Here is a 19,964-nt window from a genome sequence, read left to right as displayed (position 1 = left end):
GGAAATTGGGGAGGCAGGCTGAGGGATGAATGCATCTCCAGAGATTAATATAAAGGATGAAATTCATGATGCAAGGACGTTGACATAGTCGAAAAGGCTAAATGTCCAGGGATAAACGTAATGAGAAGAAGACCAAAGAACTTCCTTACAAAGTTACATTTAACAGCATGAATCTTGCGTCAACATTTCCCTATTAGCACACAAAACAAGATAGAGATAGAGGTAGCCAGGAGTCGGCACTATCACTCACATGAGGCTCAATATAAAGAAAGGATCTCTCTGCGACTGGAAGTTCTTCATCTCCGGTGGAGAGGATGTGCTGGAGTTTGACATTGGCGCAGGTTCTGGCGGTGCAGGTGCTGTGGATCGCCAGAGGTTCCGCTGGTATTTTGACCAGGTGTCTGTGTAAAACACCGAGACTGTGCGGTTCTCTACCGGCCGACCATCAGCACCAAGTGGAGGTGGGTGTCTCAGACCATTCAATCCCCTCCGGAAAAGAGTTCATTGATTTGAAGTTGTGTTTTTGCAGTGTATTGCGCAGCAACGCTTGGAATGGAGCATTGGGACATGAACTGGTGTCTTTCCTCATGTGGTCCAGCTCCTCTCAGCCACACTGTTGTGGAAGCTCTGAGAGATTGTCCTCTTTAGGATGTTCTTTCTGTCCCCGGGACTGGCCTGGGTTCGGTTGGGGAAGAGAGTTCACCGGTCAGTCTCCGGTCTGGGCTCCCGGGGAGATACAGACTGGAGAGGGATCGTTAACACAAGCCCAGGATCAGGAACAGGCTGAGGGTGTAAGTCAGGCTGGGGGAGAGGTGAAGCTAGTGTAGAGGCATAAGGAGCAGGTCAGAGTATTGTTAAAATGCAAAGTGAATGGTATGGTATATAATATATGTTAAAAGTGTGAATGTTGCTATAGTTACAGCCTGTGTAAAACAGGACACTTGTAACATTAAACAATGCAAAGATATTTCAACAAGTGTTGCACCAATAAAATATTTATTTTAAAATGCTTCTCTGATGTGCTGAATCTTAAATAATGTGTGATCTCACTCTGACAGACTAATACCATGGTTAAAGTTTATACTTTTCACACAATATTGATTCTCCAAAACACCAATTAAAAATCCTGGAATTACATGGAATTAAATTATGATTTGACCTCAGTCATTGTAAAACTGGGATCCTGGTCCTGATTAAACTGAATACAATTTAGCGAATCTTTCAACAAACATTTATATCAAATGACTATGTAACTGGTGTGTAGTTTTTTTAAATGTTGCTAAGTTTCTTTCCTTCGGTAGCCTTGGAATCCATGATGACTTGTTTCCACTTTGATGAGTTTAATAATGGCTCTGATAAATCCAATGTGTGGAAAGGCTATGCTCAAAGTGTCGGGTAAATTAGAATACTGCAGATGCTGGAATCTAAAACTAAACCAGAAAATGCTGGAAAATCTCAGCAGGCTTTGACAGCATCTATGAAGAAAGACTCGAGCCAATGTTTCGAGTCTGGTTGACGAAACTCTGACGAGGGGTCATCCTGAATCGAAATGTTGGCTCTATTCTCTCTCCACAGATGTCAGATCCCTGCAGAGATTTTCCCACTTTTTTTGTTTTGTGTCGGGTACGTTAACTGTTTGGAGGTTTGTGCACTCCCTTTGACACCTCGACTTTGTATCCACACACTCTGTGTTCAGTGCCCTCTTGGCTGAGCTTTCTCCACGTGGTTCAGTCCCAAGCCGGGGTCTTCCATTAGTCAGCAGGAATCTCGTTATTTGGGTTGGAGTAGTTCATGAAAATCCATCTATTCCAGGTGCCAGACTTCATTTTGATAAGTGGATGATGCCGGGGAATGACCCCAACTACCAAATGGCCTTGGTCCAAAAGCAAGGACGTCGCAGAATGATTGAAGGCCAGGTTCTGCTATGAGTCATTGGCACCTTCTTTGCATGATATTATGCAGATACACATGGGCGGCATGGTGGCACCGTGGTTAGCACTGCTGCCTCAGAGTACCAGGGACCCAGGGTTCAATTCCAGCCTTGGGTCACTGTCTGTGTGGAGTTTGCACATTTTCCCTGTGTCTGCGTGGATTTCCTCCAGGTGCTCTGGTTTCCTGCCACAGTCCAAAGCTGGGCAGGTTAGTTTGATCGTCCATGCTAAATTGTCACTTAGTGTCCCGGGATGTGTGGATTAGGGAGTTTCATGAGATAGCTATAAGGGGTCACAGGGATGGGGTCTGGGTAGAACGTACAGTTGGCGAGTTGGGTAGATTCAGTGGGCCCAATGACACTGCTGTGACCTGTTGCTAAGTGTTTAGTGTGTAAAATGTGCGTTTTTGTATTCATTTACAGGGTAAGGGCGTCGTTGGCAAGGCCAGCATTTATTCCCCATCCCTCATTGTCCTTGAGAAGGTGGTGGTGAGCTGCCTTCTTGAACCGCTGCAAGCCCTAAGGTTTAGATATACCTGCAGGTTTATTTGGGAGCAAAAGCCACTAGCTTATCTGCCCCTTTCGGAGTGCTCCCACTCACCTGACGAAGGGGCAGCGCTCCGAAAGCTAGTGGCTTTTGCTACCAAATAAATCTGTTGGACTTTAACCTGGTGTTGTGAGACTTCTAACTGTGTAGGTATACCCACAGTGCTGTTAGGGAGGGAATTCCAAAATTTTGACCTGGCGACAGCAAAGAAATGACAATACATCTCCAAGTCAGGGTGGTGAGTGGCTTGGAGGGAACCGCCAGGCAGTGGTGTTCCCAGGTATCTGCTACTCTTATCCTTCTAGATGGTAGTGATTGTGGGTTTGGAAGGTGCTGTCTAAGGTACCTCAAGAAACAAGGTCTCCAGCAATATAGCTCATGACAAGAGGTGTTCATTATCCCTTCCTGATCCTGTATCCTGTGGAAAATTATATTGATGGGAAAAGAAAATCAATATTTTAAATCAGTTTTATATCCTTCATTACTTCAGCTGACTGGTTTATGTTTGTACCAGGTCCTTGTCTTTGATATTGGAGGGAAGGATTGGAAATATTATGACTGGTCTAAGATCACGACTGTAGTTGCCTTTGGAAGGTACGATCGTGAGCTCTTGTGCCATGCTCATGCAAATAACGTTCGGGTCATCCTGAAAGGTAATTAATTTGATCACAGGGGTAAAATAGCCCCCATCTGTCCTAATGCAAGCTGCATTAATTAGAAACACGTCAGGGGACAGACTGTGTGTAACTATGAATTTGCTATTCTGAATCATCATCCCCATACATTCCAAAAATTTCTCTCCAACACCGACACAACTGTTGCAAATTATTAGACATTCCATTTACAATACATCAACAGTTTTACAGTGACTCATCACTCCTGCTTTCAAAGCCTGATTTCCTGTTGACTCATTTTTCACACTGTTGTGCTCCTTATTTTCATTTATAAATTCGTCAGTCCATATTTATATGGTATCTGTCTCCCTCTGTAAACTTGTTTCACAGTAACGAGGATCTCCCAACCACTGGTGACAATGTACCTATCTATTTCACTGTTTACAACAGTACAAATTGTCATTTAATTATAATGTCAGATCAAGGTCTTATCAAAGCACATTTCACAGTGAAAATTGATTCCATCTCAACAAAGGACAAAGAATAAAGAAAATTACAGCCTAGGAACAGGCCCTTCAGCCCTCCAAGCCTGCACCAACCATGCTGTCTGATTTAACTAAACCCCTTACCCTTCCAAGGACCATATCCCTCTATTCCCATCCATTCATGTATTTATCAAGATGCTTCTTAAAAGTTATTACTGTATCTGCTTCCAATACCTCCCCCGGCAACGAGTTCCAGGCACCCACCACTCTCTGTGTAAAAAATCTGCCCCATACATCTCTCTTAGAACTTGCCCCTCACACCTTAAACCTATGCCCCTTCGTAATTGACTCTTCCACCCTGGGAAAAAGTTTCTGACTATCCACTCTGTCCAAGCCTCTCATAATCTTGTAGGCTTCTATCAGATCTCCCCTCAACCTCCGTCGCTCCAGTGAGAACAAAGCAAGTTTCTTCAATCTCTCTTCATAGCTAATGCCCTCCATACCAGGCAACATCCTGGTAAATCTTTTCTGTACCCTTTCCAAAGCTTCCACATCCTTCCAGTAGTGTGGTGACCAGAATTGAACACTATATTCCAAGTGTGGCCTCACTAAGTGTCTATAGGCATCAACATGATTTGCCAATTTTTAAATTCAATACCCCAGCCGATGAAGGCAAGCATGCCGTATGCCTTCTTGACTACCTTCTCCACCTGCATTGCCACTTTCAGTGACCTATGTACCTGTACACCCAGATCCCTTTGCCTATCAAAACCCCTAAGGGTTCTGCCATTTACTGTATATTTCCTATCTGTATTAGACCCTCCAAAATGCATTACCTCACATTTGTCCGGATTAAACCCTATCTGCTACCTCTCCGCACAAGCCTCCAACTGATCTATATCCTGCTGTATCCTCTGATGTATTCATCGCTATCTGCAAATCCACCAACCTTTGTGTCGTCCGCAAACTTACTAATCAATCCAGTTATATTTTCCTCCAAATCATTTATATAAATTACAAACAGCAAAGGTCCCAGCAATGATCCCTGAGGAACACCACTTGTCACAGCCCTCCATTCAGAAATGCACACTTCCACTACTACCCTCTGTCTTCTTTGACTGAGCTAGTTTTGTATCCACCTTGCCAGCTTACTTCTGATCCCATGTGACTTCACCTTCTGCACCAGTCTGCCATGAGGGACTTTGTCAAAGGCCTTACTGAAGTCCATGTAAACAACATCCACTGCCCTACCATCATCAATCATCTTTGTCACTTCCTTGAAAACCTCGATCAAGATTGTGAGACATGATCTCCCCTTCACAAAACCATGTTGCCTCTCACCAGTACGTCTAATTATTTCCAAGTCTCAGAGAATCCTCTCCAAAAATTTCCCTATCACTGATGTAAGGCTCACCAGCTTGTAATTACCTGGATTATTCTTGCTACCCTTCTTAAACAAAGGAACAACATTGGCTATTCTCCAATCCTCTGGGACCTCCCCTGTAGCCAGTGAGGATACAAAGATTTCTCTCAAGGCCCCAGCAATTTCCTCCCTTGCCTCTCTCAGTATTCTGGGGTATATCCCATCAGGCCCTGGGGACTTGTCTACCTTAATGTTTCTCAAGAACCCCAATACCTCCTCCTTTTTGATCTCAACATGACTGAAACTATCTACACACCCTTTCCCAGACTCATCATCCACTAAGTCCTTCTCTTTGGTGAATACTGATACAAAGTACTCATTTAATACCTTGCCCATTTCTTCTGGTTCCACGCATAGATTCCCTCCTTTGTTCTTGACTGGGCCAACCCTCTCCCTGGCTACCCTCCTGCTCTTTATATATGTGTAAAAAGCCTTGGGATTTTCCTTAATTCTGCTGGCCAATGCTTTTAGAACATAAGAACATAAGAACATAAGAAATAGGAGCAGGAGTAGGCCATCTAGCCCTTCGAGCCTGCCCCGCCATTCAATAAGATCATGGCTGATCTGTCGTGGCTCAGTTCCACATTCCCGCCCTCTCCCCATAACCCTTAATCCCCTCTCTTATCAAAAACCCATCAACCCTCTTCTTAAAAATATTTAGCGAGGTAGCCTCCACCACTTCAACGGGCAGAGAATTCCAGAGATTCACCACCCTTTGAGTGAATAAGTTCCTCCTCAACTCCGTTCTAAACCGCCCCCCCTTTATCTTGAGGCTGTGCCCCCTAGTCCTATTATCCTTTCTGAGCGGGAAGAGTCTCTCCACCTCTATCCTATCCATCCCATTCATCATCTTATACGTCTCAATGAGATCTCCCCTCATTCTTCTAAACTCTAACGAGTACAAGCCTAGTTTATTCAGCCTCTCCTCATAGCTCAACCCCCTCAACTCCGGCATCAGCCTAGTAAACCTCCTCTGCACTCCCTCCAAGGCCAAAATATCCTTGCGTAAGTACGGCGCCCAAAACTGCACACAGTACTCCAGCTGCGGCCTCACCAATGCCCTATACAGCCGCAGCAAGACCTCCCTACTTTTATATTCAATCCCCCTCGCTATGAAGGCCAGCATCCCATTCGTCTTCCTGACCACCTGCTGCACCTGCAAGCTGGGTTTTTGCGACTCATGCACAAGGACCCCGAGGTCCCTCTGCACCGTCGCCTGCTGCAGTTTTTCTCCACGTAAGTAATAATCCTTCCTACCATTATTCCTACCAAAGTGGACCACCTCGCACTTGCCAACATTAAATTGCATTTGCCATTTCCTGGCCCATTCGCCCAGCCTATCTAGATCCTTCCGTAGACTCTCCACACCCTCCGCACAATTTGCCTTTCCTCCAATCTTGGTGTCATCAGCAAATTTCGACACCCTACACTCGGTTCCCTCCTCCAGATCATGACCCCTTTTAGCCCTTCTTACGCTTTGCTTAAGTTTCTTTCTACTTTCCTTGTATTCCACATTGGTTGAAGTATCCCACACACTCAACTCTCTTCCATCTGCTCAAATAAGAGCAAAATACTGCGGGTGCTGAAAATCTGAAATTAAAACAGGAAAAGCTGGATAACCTCAGCAGGTTTGGCAGCATCTGTGGAGAGTGAATCAGAGTTAATGTTTCAAGTCCATATGAACCTTCTACAGAAGCGAAGAGTGTTAGAAATGTGATGGATTATATCATTGGAGAGGAAGGTGAAGCAGAATGGAAGGTCAGGGATAGTTTGGAGCTGAGGAGAGCTTGACAAAATGCCATAGACAAGACAGGGTGAGTGTTAATGATAGTATTAATGTCTGAAGAAGTGCTAATGGTGGCATAATGGTAAGATAACAGAATGTGACAGGAGGGGAACAAAGGTCAGTGTCAGGTGAAAGCAAAACTGAAGCCCTGTGGGAGTGGGGATCGTGTTGGGACAGAGCAAGGAAGCCAAAGCACAAAAAGGGCATCTCGATGGAAGGTAACTTTCACAGTCTAAAATTGTTGAACTCAATGTTGAGTCCTGAGTGCTGTAACATGTCTAATCAGAAGATGAGATGTTATTCTTTCAGTTTACATTGAGCATTACTGGAGCATTACAGCAAGGTGAGGAAGGACATGTGTGAATGACAGCAAGATGCTGAGTTGAAATTGCATTTTGCAGGGAGCACTCCCTCAACTCACTCCAACCTCTCATCCCATCCCATGGAACCTTTTCTTGCATCGCAGAAAGTGCAACACCTGTTCCTTTATCTCCTTCCTCCTCAGTGTTCAAGACCAAAATGCTCCTTTCAGATTAACTAGTGTTTCACTTGTACCTCCGTCAATCTGGTCTACTGTATTCATTGCTCCCAGTGCAGTGTCCTATAGGAGAGACTAAATGCAGACTGGATGACCAATTTGTGGACTAACTTGACTCAGTCTACAACAATGACCTTCCTGTCGCTTACCATTCTAACTCTCTGTCCTTGGCCTGCTGCTCCAGTGAAGTCCAGTGCAAACTGGGGGAACAGTATTGCATCTTCCAATTATTCACATTACCTTCTGGACTCAGCACTTGCAACAACTTCAGACTAAATGTTCTCCTCCATCTTGACCCCTTTTTGTTCTTTGGTTTGGTTTGTGCTATACAACCCCCATCTCCCCAATCCGACCCACTGGGCCAGCTGTCCCTTGTTCTTTAGGCTTGCTTTCACAACAGTTACGTGGGTAAGATGGGTACAGAGGGATATGGGCCAAACCAAGCAATTGGACTGGCTTAGTGGTACAAAAAAGGGCGGCATGAACAAATTGGGCCAAAGGGCCTGATTCCGTGCTGTAAATCTCTATGACTCTATGATTCTATTACTTAGCACTGACCCTTATTCTCCTATTAACACATTCTGATATCTTACCCTTGTGTCATTATCAGTATTTCTTTAGTCCTTAATGCTAACCATTAACACTCTCTTTGTCTTGTGTCCATGACATCTTTATCAATCTCTCCTTGGCTCTGACCTATCTCCATCCTTCTATTCCACTCTACCCTCTCCAACTATACAATCCTTCACATATCTGTCTTCCTTCAGTCCTGTGAAAGAGTCACATGGACTCAAAACATCAACTCTGTTTCTCCCTCCGCAGATGCTGAATATATCCTGCATCCCCTGGTCCGGATGGGATCTACCCTAGGATTCTCTGGGAGGCTAGAGAGGTGATTGCAGAGCCTCTGGCTCAGATCTTCAGGTCGTCATTGGTCTCTGGTGTAGTCCCGGAGGATTGGAGGATAGCGAATGTTGTCCCATTGTTTAAGAAGGGGAACAGAGACTTTGCCGGGAATTATAGACCGGTGAGTCTTACTTCTGTTGTGGGCAAGGTTTTAGAAAAAATTATTAGGGATAGGATTTATAGTTATTTGGAGTGTAATGAATTGATTAGAAATAGTCAGCATGGTTTTGTAGCAGGTAGGTCGTGCCTTACTAACCTTATTGAGTTTTTTGATAAGGTGACCAAAGAGGTGGATAGGGGTAAGGCAGTTGACGTGGTATACATGGATTTTAGTAAGGCGTTCGATAAGGTTCACCATGGTAGGCTTCTGCAGAAAATGCAGATGTATGGGATTGTGGGTAATCTAGGAAGTTGGATCAGGAATTGGCTATCAGATAGGAGACAGAGGGTGGTGGTGGATGGTAAATATTCATCATGGAGTGCAGTTACGAGTGGTGTGCCTCAGGGATCTGTTTTGGGGCCACTGTTGTTTGTAATTTTTATTAATGATCTGGATGAGGGTATAGTTGGGTGGATTAGTAAATTTGCTGATGACACCAAAGTTGGAGGTGTGGTAGATTGTGAGGAAGGGTGTCATAGTCTGCAGGGAGACTTAGATAGGTTGCAGAGCTGGGCCGAGAGGTGGCGGATGGAATTTAATGCGGAGAAGTGTGAGGTAATTCACTTTGGTAGGAGCAACAGATGTGTCGAGTATAGGGCTAACGGGAGGACTTTGAATAGTGTGGATGAACAGAGGGATCTAGGTGTGTGTGTACATAGATCCCTGAAAGTTGGGAATCAAGTAGATAAGGTTGTCAAGAAGGCGTACGGTGTCTTGGCGTTTATTGGTAGGGGGATTGAATTTAGGAGTCGCAGTGTAATGTTGCAACTGTACACTACTCTAGTGCGGCCGCACTTGGAGTACTGTGTGCAGTTCTGGTCCCCGCATTACAAGAAGGATGTGGAGGCGTTGGAGAGGGTGCAGAGGAGGTTTACTAGGATGTTGCCTGGTATGGTGGGGAGGTCCTATGAGGAGAGACTGAGGGATCTAGGGTTGTTTTCGTTGGAAAGAAGGCGGCTAAGAGGGGATCTTATTGAAACATATAAGATGATTAGAGGTTTAGATAGGGTGGATAGTGATAGCCTTTTTCCTCGGATGGAGAAAGCTAGCACGAGGGGGCATGGCTTTAAATTAAGGGGGGGTAGCTACAGGACGGATGTCAGGGGTAGGTTCTTTACCCAGCGGGTGGTGAGGGATTGGAATGCCCTGCCTGCTGTAGTTGTAAATGCGTCTAGTTTGGGGGCGTTTAAGAGATCTCTGGATAGGTTTATGGACGAAAAGGGATTGGTATAGGCTAGTGGGTCATTGTTTTTGTAACTGGTCGGCGCAACATCGTGGGCCGAAGGGCCTGTTCTGCGCTGTAATGTTCTATGTTCTATGTTCTATGTTCTATTTTCCGTTTTATTTCTGCTTTATCTGACTACTCTCAGGATCTCTTAGTATACTGATGTGGGAGATTGATCACTGATTTTTTTTAAACTTTTCATCTCCAAGATGTGTTGGCCATTGCTGAGTTGGTGAACACTGTTACACGCAGTCTACGAATGGGATGAGAAGAATAATTACAGCACCCTAAACCTGTGTCCTCTCGTAGCAACCATTTCAGCCCTGGGAAAAAGCCTCTGAGAATCCACCCGATCTTTACCTCTCAACATCTTATACACCTCTATCAGGTCACCTCTCATCCTTTGTCTCTCCAAGGAGAAAAGATTGAACTCCCTCAACCTATCCTCATAAGGCATGCCACCCAATCCAGGCAACATCCTTGTAAATCTCCTCTGTCCCCTTTCAATAGCTTCCACATCCTTCCTGTAGTGAGGCGACCAGAACTGCGCACAGTACTCCAAGAGGGGTCTGACTAGGGTCTTATAAAGCTGCAGCATTATCTCCTGACTCCTAAACTCAATCCCTCGATTGATGAACGCCAGTATACCATACACCTTCTTAACCACATCCTCCACCTGCGAGGCCGATTTAAGAGTCCTATGGACCCAAAGTTGGTGAAGACTGTTACACACAGTCTATGAATGGGATGAGAAGAGAAGAGGAGAGTGGGGCACTTGAAGGAATTCTGGAGATGTTCAGTGGTTGTGGGGATCTGGTTACATTGAGAATATGAGGGGAAGCAAGGTTGAAGATTTCTAATTGTGTGAGTTTGTGGAGGGGTTTAGTACAATAGTACTTGAATGTCTATTGACTTCTTTGGGGGTCATTAAGGGTTCAGGCCCGCAAATTAAATCCCCAAGCTTCCACTGCTCGGCTGGTCCATTCCTATCATCTATTCCAGCCTTGAATCTTAAGCTTACATGCTTGTTTAATAAGCCGTAGAAATGCAAGTTTATTTTTAGAGGAACAGAATACAACATCAGAGGCATTAATTAAAATCTTTACAGATCTCTATGAAAGTAAGAATTCTGCAGATGCAGGAAATCTGAACCTTCAAGATTCAGAAGTTATTCTTGAGTACTGAACCCACACTATTAGCATTGCTCAATATCACAAACCAGCTGTCCAGCCAACTTGAATAGAAAGAAAATTTAATAAGTTGAGGTAAAGTAGTTACAGGGGCAGCAAGTTCACAAGTTCTATCTAAATACTTTGCCTCTTAAAACCAATAGATAGAAAATCATGTTACAAGCTGGGAAACTCTAGAAACTGATGAAAAGTTCCATTTATTGTTGTGATGTTAAAAACCAATCCAGTGATTCTCAGGGATTGGAGACAGAAGTTAAAGGAGAATACGGAGAAACCTTAAAGATAATAATGTGGAATACATCAACGCCAGCCACATTATGTGCAAAGTTCTACTAAAAAGATAACAAGACATGCAAGAACTCTGTCTCTCTTTTGTAGGTCTAAGGATCAAATTTTCTCCAAGAGCTAACAGAGGGCAGTGTTGAGTGAGTAGTGTATTGCCAAAGTTGTTGGCATTTCTGATGAGACATTAAACAAAGGTTCCACCTGCCAGGTAAGGTGGTGGAAAGAGACTACATTGGCACAATTTGAAGAACAGAGAATTCTCATGATAAAGGGGAGGCGGTTTAGAACGGAGTTGAGGAGGAACTTCTTCACTCAAAGGGTGGTGAATCTCTGGAATTCTCTGCCCGTTGAAGTGGTGGAGGCTGCCTCGCTAAATATTTTTAAGAAGCGGGTTGATGGGTTCTTGATAAGAGAGGGGATTAAGGGTTATGGGGAGAGGGCGGGAAAGTGGAACTGAGCCACGACAGATCAGCCATGATCTTATTGAATGGCGGGGCAGGCTCGAAGGGCTAGATGGCCTACTCCTGCTCCTATTTCTTATGTTCTTATTTCTTATGTTCTTATGTCCTGGCAAACATTCATCCTGCACCTAACACCACCAAAAAAAAATTATCTTTAACTAGTTATATATCTAATTTCCTTTGAGAGTCCTTGCGCGAGACAAAAATTAACGACCACCTCTGATCAGAAAACAACATGATTTCACTCTAAAAATAATTAATTGATTGAAATATTCAAGGACATCTTGGGGATGTGAAAGGCACTATGTAAATGCAAGGCGTAGCTAAATCTCTGTTGCCTACATGTACTTGGCAATGGCACTTCTTTTTGGCAAAGTGTCTCAGGACTATCTGTTCTGTGAGCAATGCTGATTAAACAATTATTATTCTCTCTTTATGCTTCATCAGCAACTATAGCACAGCACAACTTAATAAACAGGAATAGGCGAGCAGTCTGGATCAGAAAAAAAATGTTGTTGGCGAGAAGGCAATATATGAATGGCATCAATATGGAAATGTGGGAACCGGCTACTCCTGGGTCGGAATATTATCATGCACTTTCTCAGCTGGTGGGGGAAGCCACGCAGACTTTTCATCGTGAAATACCAGGATCTCAGGTCAAAGAGCTATTACTTTTAAACTGAGTAATTTAGTTTTTAACTGATTATAATGAAATGTGGACAGTTTTCTGAAAGTATAAATTCAAGAGATTTTTGGTTGTTATTGGTAAGTGTGCTGTTTGAAAGCTAATTAGGTTCAATATTTTTGTTTTGAATCAGCTGCAGCCCTCATCACATGTGAGAAAATTGAAGATATCATGGTAACTTTCACATATATGTAAGAACGAGGCCATTCAACCCATCCTAACGGTGCCTGCTGTTTGAGAAACCTACCCATTTCAGCTCTTTTTCTCCATGGCCTTACAATTTTTATATGTATTCACAGATTTCTTTTCCCTATTAAGTGTTACTATTGAATCTTCTTTCACCATCCTTTGACACAGAACATTAAAGGGGGCACAGTGCTTAGCACCGCTGCCTCACAGTTCGATTATGGCAAGGCCTGCAAGACATAACAGGCTACAAGGCGAAGGCACGTAAAATCGCCAGCTCAAATGCACCCCTCCTCGATGAGTTCAATGCATTCTGCGCCCGTTTTGAGCAAGAGAGCACGCCCTCCACCCCGGCAGCCTCGTTCAAACCAGAATCCAAAGTTACCACTGCAGATGTCAGATTGGCCTTCACGGAAAGTGACTGGCCTGGTGGGGTACCCCGGGCGAGTGCACAGATCCTGCGCGGAACAGCTGGCAGGGTTCGGCAAACATTTTTAACCTCTCCTTACACCGATCTGACGTCCCTCCTGCTTAAGAAAATGACAATTATCCCTGTACCAAAGAAAAGCCAAGCAGAGTGCCTTAACGACCACTGCCCGCTGACTCTGACATCCATCATTATGAAGTGCTTCGAAAGGTTAGTGATGGCTTGCATCAACTCCAATCTCCCAGACTGCCTGGATCCATGACAGTTCACCGACCACCGCAACGTGTCTACAGCAGATGCCAACTCCCTAGCCCTGCGCCCAACCCCGAAACAACTAGATAGCAAAGACATGAATGTCAGACTCCAATTTATTGACCACAGCTCAGCTTTCACCACTGTTATTCCTACAAAACTAAGTTCCATGGCCTAGGACTTGGTTCCCCCTTCTGTCACTGGATCCAAGTCCACAGTCCGCAGTCGGTAAGGATAAGAAACAACACTTCTTCCACCATCATTCTTAACACTGGTGCCCTGCAAGGCTATGTCCTCAGCTGCTTATTCTACTTCTTATATTCTTATGACTGTGTGGCCAAATTCCACTCCAATTCAATTTTCAGGATGTAATGTTGATGACAAACTTACGGTAATGGTGTTCCAATGCTGCTGCTGTCCTTGTTCTCCCAGGTGTTTCTGGTGCTATTAAAAAAGCTTTGGCTGGTGTTGGAGTGTATTCTTTCGATGGTGCAAACTGCAACCACAGTCACTGATAGCAGAGAGAGTGAGTGTTTAGTGATGGGCAGAGGGTCAATGGCTTCTGTGTCCTGGATGATGTTGTTCTTTTTGTGTATTGTTGTATTCTGGTAAGTGGAGAGTATTCCATCACACTCCAGCTGTGTGCCTGGTACAAAGGAAAGGCTTTGAGGAGGCATGAGGTGAATCAGACAGCACGGGATGCCCAGCCTCTGATTTGTACTTGTAGCCATTGTATTTATGGGATTGGTCCAGTAAGGTCTTGGTCAATGGTAAGCTCCTAGCCTGGCGTACCTCTCATTTTACCAATATCGTCAAGCTGGGCAATGAAAGCGGGTTCAGTGAAGAATGTCGGAGAGTTTGCCAGGAACAGCATCAGACACGTCTAAAAATGAGGCGTCGATATGCTGAAGTCACAACATAGAACTGTAGCAGAAGCAGCATGCCAAAGACAGAGCTAAGAGATCTGAAGCAGATCATAATTCTGTTACATCTAGTGGTAAATTCTCCACTAGCTGAAGATGGTTGTGGTAATTAGAACCAGGACCTGATTTTCTCGGGTCTGTGCCCTGGATCAGTTGCTTCAAAATTACCTTTCCTCCATCAGAAGGTGAAAAGTGAAGATATTTGTTGATGAATATAGTGTTTAGTATCACTCATAAACATTATGACACTAAAGTAGCCCATACCCATGTGCAACAACATCTGGACAACATTCAGGTTTGGACTGGTTCAGTGATATTGATTTGTTTGTAGAAAGTGAACCACACTGGCTTGGCCAAGTCTTATTATCCATCCTTAGTTCCCTTGTGAAGATGATTTGAACCCTTTTCTTTTCTTGAACTGTCTGTGTGGTAAAGGTGCATCCACAATGTTGGAGGGGGAGTTGCAGAATTTTGATCCAGCCACACTGAAGGGACGCCGAAATATTTCCATTCAGGATGAGGTTTAACTTGGTGGGAAATTGTAAAGTTTCATGTTCATGTGTTGCCCTACATGGTAGAAGTCATAGATTTGGATGGTGCTGTTGAAGGAGCTTTGATGAATTTCTGCAGTGCATCTTGTAGATAGTACACATGATTGTCACTGTGCATCAGTGTTGGAGGGAGTGAATGCTTAAGGTGGTGGACGGGATGCCAATCCTGGATTGTGTTGAGCTTCTTGAGTGTTGTTGGAGCTGCACTCATCCAGCCAAGTGGAGAGTATTCCATCACATTTCTGACTTGTGCCTTGTAGATGGTGGACAGGGAGCCAGGAGGTGAGTTACTCGCTGCAGAATTATCAGCTTCTGACCTGCTTTCGGAGCCACAATATTATTTGAAGTTCTTACAAGGCAAAGAGATTAAATCAATAACTTCTTCTCCTTACTCTTAGGTATCATTTAATGTGCCTTGGTCTCCAGATTGTGCAGATGGCCGATGCTATGATTATGCAGCAATTGCAAATTCCTGTGACTTTTTGTTTGTGATGTCCTATGACATAAATCGTAGAATGGTGGACAACTGCTTTGCAAAGCCAAATGCTCCCTATAACCAGACCTTAGGAGGTATGTGCAGTATAACCTTGTGGTTCAGAGTCTACCTGTCGTATTGAAATGTTAATTTGAGATTATCATTCATTTGCCATTCAGGTCTCTCCGCTTATATTAATCTGGGTATTGATTCCAGGAAGCTTGTTATGGGAATTCCATGGTATGGTTATGACTATACTTGCCAGCACTTCTACGAGGTAAGGAGAAGCATCTATTTTGAATTCTGCAAAAAAAAAGGTAGTGAAGTTCTGAAACTGTCCAATCAGGGCATCTAAATGTAATTTGGGACAGCCCAGAATCTGTTGGTTTGTTTGTAAACGCTTTCAATAATTTTGCCCTTCTACTTTGTCTTTTCCACAGCAGAAAGGGGCAATGGGTGACCACCCTATGGTTTTCATTCATGTCCATTGACTTGCTCCTCTTGTCTTATCTTACTGGGGAAAAGTAATATTTCCCTGAGGAATCTGCCGGTGGGACGGGAGGGGGCTCTTTTACTCTCTACAGCAAGCCCACCTTGACAGCATTCTGCCAGGCTGTACATCTTAAATTTCTCATGTCTATTCTCCATACTTATGCCATTATACCTTGGGATCATAAGGGCAGCAGTCAGCCACTCAGCCTCTTAAACCTGCCCTACCATTGAATTAGATCATGTATAATCTTGTTTCTAATTTCTATTGATCTACCTTGTGCCCTAATCTTTAAAAGCTTTGCTTAACAAGAACACATTAATCTCATTTTTGAAGTCTTCTATTGGCAAAGCCTACACTGCCTTTTGAAGAAGAGAGTTCCTGATTCTGTTTGCATGAAGAAGTATTTCCTGACCATCCCTGAATAGTTCTGATTTTAACATTATGCCAACTATTCCTGGATTTTGCTCACAAGAGGCATTAACTTATGTCCATCTATTCTATCCATTCCTTTGATCATCTGAGGAACATCAAACAAATCAGCTCTCAATCTTCTATATTTAACCTTGTCCCTGTTTCTTTGAAGGTACAACCTTGCCCTTGTCAATAGATGTGCCATTTAATGATATATATTTTACCAAGATACCATCCTTTTCAAATGATATATCCTGAAGACACATGTGGGATGCCAGAGCTCTAGGAGAATCAGGGGGCGCCAGTGATTGTATTGGCCATCACTAAGGAGAAGGTTCTGGGGAAACTGAAAGGTCTGAGGGTGGATAAATCATCTGGGCCAGATGGAATACACCCCATGGTTCGAAAAGAGATAGCTGAGGTGATCATGGAGGCATTGGTGGTGATCTTTCAAGAATCACTGGAGATCCGGAGGATCCCAAAGGACTGGAAAGTAGCTGATGTAATACCACTGTTTAAGAAGGGAGGGAGGCAGCAGATGGGAAAGCAGATGAGCGGCACGGTAGCACAGTGGTTAGCACTGCTGCTTCACAGCTCCATGGACCTGGATTCGATTCCTGGTTCAGGTCTGAGTGGTGTCTGCATGGGTTTCCTCCAGGTGCTCCTCACAGTCCAAAGATGTGCAGGTTAGGCTGATTGGCCGTGTTAAGAAATTGCACCTTAGTGTCCTGAGATGCATAGGTTAGAGGGATTAGCGGGTAAAATATGTAGGGATATGGGGGTAGGGCCTGGGTGGGATTGTGTTCGGTGCAGACTCGATGGGCTGAAGGGCCTCTTTCTGCACTGTAGTGATTCTATGATAGGCCGGTTAGCCTGACTTTAGGCATTGGCAAGATTTTAGAGTCCATTATTAAAGATGAGATCGCAGAGTACTTGGGAGTGTGTGATAAAATAGGACTGAGTCAGCGCAACTTTGCCAAGGAGAGGTCATGCCTGACAAATCGTTCTTTGAGGAGGTAACAAGGAAGTTAGATAAAAGAGAGACAGTGGATGTGATTTATTTAGATTTCCAGCAGGCCTTTGACATTAAATAAGAACCTGTGACATTAATGACATGCATAGAGGATTGGCTGACTGGCAGAAAGCAGAGAGTGGGGATAAAGGGGTCTTTTTCAGGATGGCAGCCGGGGACTAATGGTGTACCTCAGGGGTCGATACTGGGATCGCAACCTTTCACAATATACATTAACGATTTAGAGTAAGGAACTGAAGACACTGTTGCTAAGTTTGCAGATGATACGACAATATGTAGAGGGACAGATAGTATTGAGGACAAAGAGGAGCTGCAGAAGGTCTTGGACAGGTTAGGAGAGCGGGCAAAGAAGAGGGAGATGGAATATAATGTGGAAAAGTGTAAGGTTATGCACTTTGGATGGAGGATTGGAGACATAGACGATTTTCTAAATTGGGAAATGCTTAGGAAATCAGAGACACGAAGGGACTGGGGAGTCCTTGTTCAAGATTCACTTAAGTTAACATGCAGATTCAGCTGGCAGTTGGGAAGGCAAATGTAAACTTAGCATTCATGTCACAAGGGCTGGAATACAAGAGCAGGGATGCACTTCTGAGGCTGTATAAGGCTCTGGTCAGACCCCATTTGGAGTATTGTGTGCGGTTTTGGGCCCCGTATCTAAGGAAGGATGTAGTGGCCTTGGAAAGGATCCAGAGGAGGTTCACAAGAATGATCATGATCGCTTTTCATATGCGGAACGGATGAGGACTCTGGGTCTGTACTCATTGGAGTTTAGAAAGATGAGGGGGGATCTCATTGTAACTTACAGGGTACTGCGAGACCTGGATAGAGTGGATGTGGAGAGGATGTTTCCACTAGTAGGAAAAACTAGAACCAGAGGGCACAACCTCAGGCTAAAGGGACGATCCTTTAAAACAGAGATAAGGTGGAATTTCTTCAGCCAGAGAGTGGGAAATCTGTGGAACTCTTTGCCGCAGAAGGCTGTGGAGGCCAGGCCATTAAGTGTCTTTAAGAGAAAGAGAGATAGACAGATTCTTGATTAATAAAGGAATCAACGGTTGTGGGGTAAAGGTAAGAGAATGGGGATAAGAAAAATATCAGCCATGATTGTCGTTAGTGTGCTTAAACTGGACCATCTCGAGGGCAACATGACAGCTCAGAGACTATCTCTGTTGCTGTGCGGACACATGGATTTGGGCCTGTGTCTGTGGGAGTTTGCACGTTCTCCCCGTGGTTGCGTGGGTTTCCTCCGGGTGCTCCGGTTTCCTCCCACATCCCCCAAAGATGTGCTTTTAGGCTGATTGATTGGGTACTAAAATTGTCCCTAAATTGGACCTCCCTGATCCTCGCACGTTAGGCGTAGACTAAAATCATGAATAGGTCACTGAGATAGTGGGACGGCGGCGCGGGCTCGTTGGGCCGAAGGGCCTGTTTCCCGTGCTGTGTTGTTCTTTGTTCTTTGTTCTTTGTATGATTGAATGGAGCAGACTCGATGGGCGGAGTGGCCTAATTCTGCTCCAATGTGTTATGGTCTTATGGTGTCTAGTGGTCACGCTGTTGCCACTTTTGAGAACTTACCAAAGCAGCTGGATTGACAAATGCTGTATTTACATCCTGTTTGCACCTTTCAGGCTGGGAGATGTGAAATGACAACATTTCATTTAAACAAACTCACTTGCAGCTTTCGAGTGAGTCGTTGGATCCCGTACAAGGAGATTATGAAGCGCCTGCCCATGTCAGTCACTGGCAGATATTGGGACGACAATCACAAAGCTCCTTATTATATCTACATGGTAAGAGTGAAATGGAAACATGTGCATCCTAACATGCTTTGTGGAATGTGAACAATGTCGTGTTTAATGATTCTGTATTCTCTGCGTACATGATGCAGCAAAGTTTCAGATGCCCGTTTTGTATGGTAGTAAATGGATGAGATGCTCTGGCCACACTTGCCCGCAGTGCCGGAAAGTTCCGCTCCAGATTAACGGACCTTTGCATGGTCCGTGTTCCGCCTGCTATGATTCCCATGGCGGGTGAGCCGGTCAAATCATGTGAGAGCCTAGGAACCAGGTTCATGTCCCAATTTCTCGCCTCTCGCGATCTCACTGGCACCGGATATCCGGCGCGTTCAGCCTCTCACCCATTTCCGGTGAAACGCTGAATAATTTGTTTAAATACATTTAAAGCACGCTTTGCGTAGACTCAATGAGCCTGGGAAGCAATGGGTCAGGCTCACTTGCCTTTGTGGCTTTGCCCAGAGAGTTCTCTCCGGTGAGGAAGCCACCTGCTCCCCGTGAACAGGGAACAGTCGTGTTGGCCTTGCACATCACAAATTACTACAGTACAAATGGGATTGCGATGGTTTTTATAATCTGTTGCACTTGAAGTTTGGAAGAAAGTATCCTTGTATGTTTCCTTTCCTGTTCGGCTAACCTCATCCATTAATGCAAGTACAAGTTCGACGTATTTTAACTAGTGCCAAAGATGTTCAGCATCATGCCTGGAAACGTGCAGTGACCCAAACTTAGCCGTGTACCACCCTTTGCCTTTTTTGCAGGTTAACAATACGCACCATGAGGTTTGGTATGATGATCCAATGAGCATTTCAATGAAGTTGTCTATCTTGAAGAAATTAAAACTTCGTGGCATAGGAGTGTGGATTGGAAATTCCCTGAACTATAGTGTCAATCCTGAAGCAGCAATGCAGACTAACAACATGTGGGATGCTCTGAAAGTTGACTGAAGAAAATATTGAGCTCGGACTATTTTTATATAATGCGATTCTTTAATTTTACAACAGAAAGTGAGATAACTTCCGTCACTGAAACAGTAACATAGACCTAAGGAACAGCTTTAGCGTTTGATCTTATCAATGAATCTCTAGTCAATGGAAGCAAATTTATGAGTATAAATTTCATCCGAAGATGAAGCCACTTCAGGCAAACCTGTAGCAATTTTCATTGCGGTTAGTGACATTG

At 44.2% G+C, this 19,964-nt stretch overlaps 1 protein-coding gene across 1 annotated transcript; it reads left to right on the top strand.

Annotated features, from left to right (window-relative positions):
- The first annotated feature begins 314 nt into the window (after positions 1-314).
- Positions 315-19,729, top strand: LOC145348285 (di-N-acetylchitobiase-like). Its single transcript, XM_080196487.1, has 7 exons — positions 315-461; positions 2,992-3,130; positions 11,998-12,206; positions 14,973-15,144; positions 15,229-15,326; positions 18,618-18,779; positions 19,544-19,729. The coding sequence occupies exons 1-7, from the start codon at positions 315-317 to the stop codon at positions 19,727-19,729; spliced, it is 1,113 nt and encodes a 370-aa protein (XP_080052613.1).
- The last annotated feature ends 235 nt before the right edge of the window (positions 19,730-19,964 follow it).

This window comes from Carcharhinus amblyrhynchos, chromosome 9 (assembly GCF_965287045.1).
Source record: "Carcharhinus amblyrhynchos chromosome 9, sCarAmb.v2.hapA, whole genome shotgun sequence".
Taxonomy (NCBI): domain Eukaryota; kingdom Metazoa; phylum Chordata; class Chondrichthyes; order Carcharhiniformes; family Carcharhinidae; genus Carcharhinus; species Carcharhinus amblyrhynchos.
Note: the sequence above shows the minus strand (reverse complement) of the source record. Positions and strands in the feature narration are given on the sequence as shown.